Genomic DNA, 9,197 nt, shown 5'->3' with positions numbered 1-9,197 from the left:
TTCATGCCTAAAATAAGATGTATATGTTTTACTGAGTTAGCTAAGCTAGTGCGTGCAAGAAAAGCATCCAAACTCAATAGCAAGAAACTCACAATGGCGAAGACAGGTGCTGACATGAATATTCCACACAGTTGGTAAAATTGTATGCCAGAAAGAAAAGAAAAATTTGAAGTATTGAATTCAAGACACGAATGTTAAATTAGACAAACCAAAGGGCATTAAAGTAGAAAATCACCGAGAAATCAAGCAATCTTGCATCATGCCAATCAATGAGATAAGGTGCAAAGACAACCAAATAGGTAAGTGTAAAATTGAGAATAAAACCTGGGGCCTGGTAGTGACAACCCAAAGTGGATTTGTAAACATGCTAGTTGCAGCTCCAGCATTAGAAGCAGCTACATATTAGCTCCAACTAAAAGATGATGGCTTTCATCTGCATAAATAAAATAGCTATGCTATTACAATTTGTACATCTACCATGTTTCCCAACCAAATATTTGTTCATCATGATGTAAGTAGCATTATGTTCTAGGAGGATTACCTTTTTAATTTTTCTTAATTAAGGTTCAGCTGTAAAGCTTGATTAGTCTACTGTGATTTTCAGAGAATAAAACTCTACTCGTTTAAGAATCTACAGCTACACATGCATAGCTGGTATGGCACAAAAAGTCCTATTCATTCAGATTCTGTAGGTGTTTACATTCTTTGCTTCCTTTAATAAAATTGTATACCTTGAGCTGCTACCCTTTAACTGGTGAACGTGAGCATCAACTTTTTTGAAGTCAACACCTTTCTGCTCACTGCACAGGAAAAATCCCAAGAACATGGAAAAAAATCATGCAAATGTTCAAAGCCATCAATTAAGAGCAGATGTCTAATAACCAACATTCTAATTTTTTGGATTTAAAATAAATAATAAGATAAATTAAAATAAAATTAAGAAATAAACAACCTAAATCCCAATCAAATCTAATATTAAAAATGGTATTAAATAAAGATAGATAAAAACTAACAAAATCTAGCAAATCACAATAAAAACTCATAAAATCCCGAATTAATAAAAAATTCGAAAATTCAATAAAAATTAATCAATATATTCTAAAAATAAATTTAAAATAAATTAAAAGACCAAATCTTATCTTTTAAAATAATATCAATAAATTATTTTAGAATATATAAAATTAAAACATATATCAATTGAAAATTATATCTTCTAAAATAATATCAATTAATTAGGTTAGAATATATAAAATTAAAATATATATCAATTGAAAATTATATCCTCTAACAAATTGACACGTGGAATAATTTTTATGAGAATTAATCTGGGAGTGACACGTCACTAACTTGGCATGTGGGAGCGACACGTCATGCTAGAAGTTGTTCTTTTCTAATATATATATATATATATATATATATATATATATATCAATTGAAAATTATATCCTCTAACAAATTGACACGTGGAATAATTTTTATGAGAATTAATCTGGGAGTGACACGTTACTAACTTGGCATGTGGGAGCGACACGTCATGCTAGAAGTTGTTCTTTTCTAATATATATATATATCAATTGAAAATTATATCCTCTAACAAATTGACACGTGGAATAATTTTTATGAGAATTAATCTGGGAGTGACACGTCACTAACTTGGCATGTGGGAGCGACACGTCATGCTAAAAGTTGTTCTTTTCTAATATATATAGATTTCTAATATATATAGATAGATACGTAAAAAATAAAACAATTTAAATTTTTCTTTTACGACGGAAAACCAATCCGTCATAAAATCCTTGGTTTAATGCACAATTTTCGCCACATATTTATATATGGAATTTGCGACGGAATAAATCTTTGTCCAATATCCGTCGCTAAATTCACCTCGCTAACAACTAACAAGGATAAAGTTTTATCCACTTACTGCGGTAAATTAACCTTTTACTTCACACTTTCAACTTTATAGGATTTCTCAAAACTTTAGCAGTGTCTTAGATTCGCTTCACGGTTTGGTCGGTTACTGTCAAAATTTTGTGTTTTGACTTTTCAAGTGAGAGAGAAAACAAAATTAATCCAATATTTACCACTGATTTCAGAAGTTAATTATTAAAATAAGCGTGATTTTCATAGATTTAATTTGATTATTTACGTTGATCATAAACTTTAACTGCTTTTCGGTTACAGGAAATTTTGCAATAAGATAAAAATAATAGGCTTAAATACTCTGGAGGTCCCTGAAATTGTACCCGTATGAAAATAAGTCCCTGATTTTTTTTTTCCGATTCCGGGTCCCTAGAAAAAATTGTTTGATCAAAATAAGTCCCTGAGCGTGTATACGCCGGAGAAGACGGTGGTTGCCTCCTCATTGTTTCCACAAACCATGAAATAACATGTTTAAAACACTCCTAGACCTTCATATATCTGATCTGGGCGAAGAAATCGCAAGAAACAAAGCTAAAACGAAGAAACCGAGAAGCTCCATAAATTCCGGCGAGAAGAAATCAACTTGCAACTGTCCTTTTCTCTTCAACTGTGACGACCCAGCCCACGAGACCACCACCACTGAGTTCCTGAGGACGAGACGAAGCCGGCCCAACACCCCGGTCGCAGCGCCGCCATGACCGCCGTCGTCAACCACCGTCTTCTCCGGCGTATACACGCTCAGGGACTTATTTTGATCAAACAAATTTTTCTAGGGACCGGGAATCGGAAAAAAAAAATTCAGGGACTTATTTTCATACGGGGTACAATTTCAGGGGCCTATGGAGCTATTAAGCCAAAATAATATGCAAGTCAAAGGAACCAGTTTTGGGGGGTTCAGAAGCAAATAGTGTTGGTTTTTAATTTATTTTTTTCTGGTGAATTCAGAAGAGACTTGATGAGCAGAACAAGCTGGTGCGGTTTGAGACCTGGTTCGGTCAACATGGAAACCGAGCTTAGTAGTAGAGGAAGGGGTTTTGGTGGTATTTTTGGCTCTGCAGCTAAGTCTAGATCACCAAGGGTTCAACCTTCTGGTTTGTCTACTGTTACTGGATGGCTTTCATGTGTTTAGCTTTATCAGATACTCCTTGATTTATTTTGTGTGTTAAACCAAAGATATGCAAAGTGCCTCTTGATTCATCTTCATGGTTGAATTGTTGCTTGCATGATGCGTTGTTTGGCTTCTTTTTCATGGCTAGATTTCTTACTTAATGTTGTTTTTTTGTTGCACTATTGTCTGTTACTTAGTATGTTTAGATCAGCTTCTCATTCATCAGAATCAATTATGGAACTCAGAAGCTACTCACAGAAGCTTCTCCCCATAATCGATTCTGATTTCAGAATAAATTGTAGAAGATTTTCCAAACTAGCACTATGTGAACTTGCCTTCATGTTCAGGTTGCAGCTGTTTGCTCGGGTACTAGTGTACTTAAGCCTGTTGTTTACCAACATGAAATTTCATCAAAATAAAATGTCTCAGACATGTTTCTTTGCTCTCTTATCAATTTTGGGGGAGTGCTGCTTATCATTGGTTGACAATGCAAATGGCTAATTTCATCCTTGTTGCAATGAGTTAGAAACCATACTCAGATTCTGTAATCTGTAAACATAATGCATGTTTGAAAGACCATGTTAGCGTCTATTGTATTTTATCCTTTATAGATGCCTTTTATATTATCTGTTGATGGCTCTTCATTTCATATGTATGTTATCAATGTGTTTATTTCCGTCTAATTATGCTAAGCGAAATTGCATTGCAGATGAAGATGTAGAGGATCTTCTCCCCACTAATACCCTAGGCAAACCTTCTGGAACTGTTCTGCCCTATGTTGGCGTTTCTTGCCTTGGAGCCATTTTATTTGGTTATCATCTTGGGTATGAATTTCATCTCCATTTAGGGTGCATTTGGATAAACAAATTAATTAAGTGCTTATTCATAAGCAGTTATTGCATAAGCGCTTATTCATAAGCTAACTTGATAAGCTTACAAAAATAAGTTCAAAATAGATTATAGGTAGGTATAAGCACTGGTTCATAAGTTAACCAGAGCAGCTTATGAGAATAAACTCAAAACAACTTATAGGTAGGTTATAGGCTATTTATATAAGCTCTCACAAACACTTGCGTAAACGCTTATGCTATAAGAGAAGTTCAAATAAGCTCTTCCAAACAGGGTTTTAGTATGTAGTTCAATGGACTTATAATGCAGTGTATCATTTTCTTTATACTGCCATCCAAGTTAAGTGAATGGTGTAAGCCACTTCTTGAAGTTGTAAGTTATAGGCTGCATGATACATACTGGAGTCTTATTTTGAGTTTTTTTTTGTTGTAATGCTGAATTTCATTGGTTATTATTCTTAGGTGGGAAACTCTGATAATGCCCTGTTTGGTGTAGGGTGGTAAATGGTGCTCTTGAGTACCTTGCGAAGGATCTTGGAATCACTCAAAACACTGTACTACAAGGTCTTTTAACTTTGTTGGTTGTAGTTGCAAATGAGCTTCAAGTTTGATTGATTTTATCAGCAAAGACATTGGAGATGTTTGCACAAACACTCTTTCTTATTTTTTACCTCTTATGTTTTCATTTGTAGTGTGTAACAATGAAAGCTTTCAGGATACATGTAAACATAGATTTTTTACTTGTTAATGCTACATTTATATCAACAAGAAAAAGTTTTATGGCATGGAGTTTAGGTAGATTTATTTATCACTATTAAATGTTTGGCTTATCAAAAAAAACTATTGAATGTTTGTGGAAAATCTACATGTCACTGATCTTTAAACTCTATATCTCAAAATTTTGTATGCTCCTGCATTTGTTTTTTTCATGATTTTAATGAGTTAAATCCATGAACAGGGTGGATTGTCAGCACACTACTTGCTGGTGCTACTGTCGGTTCATTCACTGGTGGAGCATTGGCTGACAAATTCGGCCGAACTAGGACTTTTCAGTTGGACGCAATCCCTCTGGCAATCGGAGGATTTCTTTGGTCTGTCATTTGTCCTCAATGTATTGTTTGATCTTTTATGCAATTTTGAAATCTGACTCTTGAAATTTTAATACATTTACAGTGCTACAGCCCAGAGTGTTCAAACATTAATCATCGGTCGCTTGCTAGCTGGTATAGGAATTGGTGTTACATCTGCAATTGTACCACTGTACATATCTGAGGTTGTCTCTTTGTAAATTATTTAACCCTTTGTGACAATGTTTGCATATTTTAGAAGAACTACATGCTCATGGTGACTCCTTGTGATTTACAGATTTCTCCTACTGAAATTCGTGGTGCTCTTGGATCTGTTAATCAACTTTTTATATGTATTGGGATTCTTGCAGCACTAGTGGCTGGTTTACCTCTGGCAGGAAATCCTACATGGTATTGGGTTGTTTCATCTTGCCATTTTTTTCAGCTGTTTGTTTCTTCTGAGGATAATGATCATCTAGAGAGCTTGTATATTCATTATATAAGTTAGTCAAATTACTATATTATTAGCTTATTCTATGTAAAATTTTAGAAGTCAAAGAAATCATTATGAGAAAGAGAGTGGAGAAATATGTATTAGTCATTGTTAATTTTCTTTAATGTGTGTAAATTTTCGCTCCCTTTATCATTTTTTTCTTCTGATTCTGTCCCTGTCTCATCAGTAGTATGTGCATTGTATTACTTGGAGGATCTGGAATAATTTGTTGATTTGTTTCTTATAAATTTGTTGTTGTCGTACTAGAGGTGGTAGAAACCATGGAATTTGTTTTTCATTGTGAACACTAAGTTGGTTCCCTGTAATTGGCTTTGTGAATTTATGTTCGTTAACATGTGCTCTCTTCTACCTTATGTAACTTTTATTAGGTGGAGGACAATGTTTGGAATTACTGTAGTTCCTTCTATTTTGTTAGCACTTGGAATGGCAATTTCTCCAGAAAGCCCCCGGTGGCTTTATCAGGTAAGGCTGTCCTTCAATACTATGTTTTCTTTTGTCATGGGAACAATACACTTAGATGACAAGGAAAACTACTGTTGCAAAATGATAGGTACGTGGTTTAGTTAGTTAAGTGAGGTAGTTATCATATAATTAGATAGTTAGTTAAGAGGGTTAGTAAGGCTTGCTGCCTATAAATAAGAAGGGGTTAGGGAACATTAATCATCTTTTGTATTCTGTTGGAATTGGGGTTTAGGGAGAGCATTGGGTTTCTCTCTAGGTTTTGGAAGAGTGTTTGGCATTTCTGCTCTAATTCCCAAATTAGGGATTAGGGTTCTTCAATAATACATCTACAATTTCTGGTTTCTATCACAAAACTATACATTCTCTAAGTTTATTTCCTATTCATTTCACATGCCTATTTGCAAATACACTACTAGCTTTTTTAAAGAAAAGAGCACGTGTTACTTTCTAAGTCTCTATTGACATCCTTAAAAATTTTAAATGGATTAAAATTTAGAGTGATGGTAGTCGTGCACAATCTTAATCCAATGAAAAAGATATGAGCATTTATATGGTGTCGAGTTCTTTTGAAGCGTACATCATTAAGAGTTTAGCACAATACAAATAATATTTTTGAATATTTTCTGAGAAGATGACATTTGTAATTTTACAGCAAGGGAAAATCTCTGAAGCTGAAAAGGCTATTAAAACACTGTATGGAAAAGAAAGAGTTGCTTCAGTTATGCATGACTTGGCAGCAGCAAGTCAAGGTTCTTCTGAACCTGAAGCACGATGGTTTGATTTGTTTAGTAGCCGATATAGGAAAGGTATTCCAAAATCCAAATAGTTAAGACTAATTCCAGATTTGATTAACAATGAACAAAGGTTTTCTAGTTATAAGATCTGTTGCAAAGGACTGTTATTATTTATACCTTCATCATTTAATTTTATATGCTTGTTTCTATCGGTGCTAATATGCAGCTTTTGAAGTTCTGATCATATATGTATATATAGGGGGCATATCAGGTGAGAGGAGTTTTTATTGTGAGAGATGAGAACATTTAATCTTGACGTACAACCATACGTTGGGGATTGAGATTAAAAAAGTCATGTGACCTTTTGTTTTAAGCTTAGCCATTCATGGTTAGATCTAATGGTCAATATTTACTCCTCTCATCTCTCACGATAAGAAGTTCTCTCACCTGATACATTTGCTATATATATGATAGCACAATCTTAGTGATAATTTTCATGGATGGTGATTCATGGGACTATTGAAGTCAATAGTCTTGCTTCAACCTTAAAGCCAATGCTTAGTGATATATGATACCTCATGCATGAGACTGTCTTTTACTTTTTGAATTTGTTCACAACTTACTTTTCTTTTTAGTCTTTTGCCTGATAGCATAGAGGTATATCTTAAATAATATCTCAGCATATTTTATGTTTAAGTTCCACTGCTCAACTTCTTTTTAGTTTGTTCCGGAATTGATTCGTGGTTAATGAATTGGTGTAGCACTTCTCTGAAATATTCCTTGCTGCAGTTGTCAGTGTAGGGGCAGCACTTTTCTTGTTCCAGCAGTTTGCTGGAATCAATGCCGTGGTATATTACTCAACTTCTGTTTTTCGCAGTGCTGGAATTGCTTCGGACGTTGCCGCAAGTGCCCTGGTTGGTGCATCAAATGTTTTTGGCAAGTACTTTGCATTCTAAAAAGTGAATTATGCTCAAACATTATATTGTTTCTCACTAATGTTTGATTTTGTTGCAGGCACTATTGTTGCTTCCTCCTTGATGGACCGGCAAGGAAGGAAAAGCCTCCTTATCACAAGCTTTAGTGGGATGGTAATGAATATTTTCGAATCACTTCTTTGAATCACATTCTTTGAGAATCATATTTTTGAATCACATTTGTCTTTCCCAGGCTGCTTCTATGTTGCTGCTTTCTCTGGCTTTCACTTGGAAGGTCCTTGCACCATTCTCTGGCACACTAGAGGTCATCGGCACTGTCCTGTAAGTCATAAAATTTTGTCAATAAAACTAATTCCATTAACAGAGAAGCTACCTGGTGTTGTTTGTTTTTCATTTCACCTCTAACTTTGTTATATGAATTTTGAGCAGCTATGTCTTATCTTTCTCTCTTGGTGCCGGTCCCGTGCCTGCCCTTCTTCTACCAGAGATATTTGCATCTAGGATCAGAGCAAAAGCAATTTCTTTATCATTAGGCACACATTGGGTAAGTGACTTAATTGGAATCTTGTATCACCTGTAATTCCTTCCCTTATCCTGCTATTAAAAAACCTGAGTGAATAGTCACTTTCGCCCTTAAAAGTTATGAGGTCGGTCGACTTAGTCTCGGAAATATGGAAATAGACAAAATAGTCACTGAAAGATAAAAGGCATTCAATTTATTCCTTGAAAGATGAAAATCACGATCAATATATTGAAAGATTAAATTGAAATTTGATTTCTCATCTTTGAGGGACTATTTTGTTTATTTGCTTAGTAGGGGATGAAACTGACCGATCTTATATTCATGGACTAAAGTGACTATTTACTCAAAAAACTCACCATTGAGATGCTAAAATGATAGCTTAAGTGGTATTTTTAAATGGTAGGGTGGCATCCTAATTGTGAGCTTACCAAACCAAAATTTTGCTTCTTAGAGAATGAAGTAACCAAAAACCATAGAGAAGCCATACTAAACTCAGCCATACAACTTTGCTTGTGCCTGCTGCTACTCTTGAATGATACATAAATAAAGAAACATTTCCTAGAAAATAACTTCTGCTGCTAGCTCTATTGTGCCTACAAAGTTTCTTGGACTTGTTGAGATGATATATACTGCATTAGTTTTATGGGCACACTGATTTTATTGGTTACTTGAACATTATGCTAATGATGAAAAATGTGGAATTTTTGTTTTTATCTTATCAGATCTCCAACTTTGTCATCGGACTCTATTTCTTGAGTGTTGTAGACAAGTTTGGCATCAGCACCGTGTACTTGGGGTTCTCTACTGTGTGTCTTCTTGCTGTCTTGTACATTGCTGGTAACGTTGTGGAAACTAAAGGTCGTTCATTGGAAGAAATAGAACGTGCTCTTAGTCCTGCTAGTTAAGGTTGTTCAGAAATGCACTTGGTCGTGAATTCTAATTGCTGGTGAAATTAAGGGCCCTTTATTCAAAGCTTAACAATGTGATTAGATTGTGTAAAACAGAGATTCTTGTTTATAGATTTTTATAATTTTATATATGAGAGAAGCTAATTTGGTTTTTGTTATGATTTTTAACTCTTAC

The 9,197-nt window shown here is 34.6% G+C and overlaps 1 protein-coding gene across 1 annotated transcript; it reads left to right on the top strand.

Moving 5' to 3' along the window:
• Positions 1-2,832: 2,832 nt before the first annotated feature.
• On the top strand, positions 2,833-9,183 carry LOC130728959 (plastidic glucose transporter 4). Its single transcript, XM_057580547.1, has 13 exons — positions 2,833-3,014; positions 3,741-3,855; positions 4,376-4,443; positions 4,838-4,970; positions 5,053-5,152; positions 5,245-5,357; positions 5,829-5,922; positions 6,575-6,728; positions 7,446-7,592; positions 7,671-7,744; positions 7,824-7,912; positions 8,021-8,135; positions 8,837-9,183. The coding sequence occupies exons 1-13, from the start codon at positions 2,879-2,881 to the stop codon at positions 9,017-9,019; spliced, it is 1,521 nt and encodes a 506-aa protein (XP_057436530.1). The 5' UTR covers positions 2,833-2,878; the 3' UTR covers positions 9,020-9,183.
• The last annotated feature ends 14 nt before the right edge of the window (positions 9,184-9,197 follow it).

Source organism: Lotus japonicus, chromosome 1 (genome assembly GCF_012489685.1).
Source record: "Lotus japonicus ecotype B-129 chromosome 1, LjGifu_v1.2".
NCBI classification, from domain to species: Eukaryota; Viridiplantae; Streptophyta; class Magnoliopsida; order Fabales; family Fabaceae; genus Lotus; species Lotus japonicus.
This window is presented reverse-complemented; position numbering and strand designations above follow the sequence as displayed.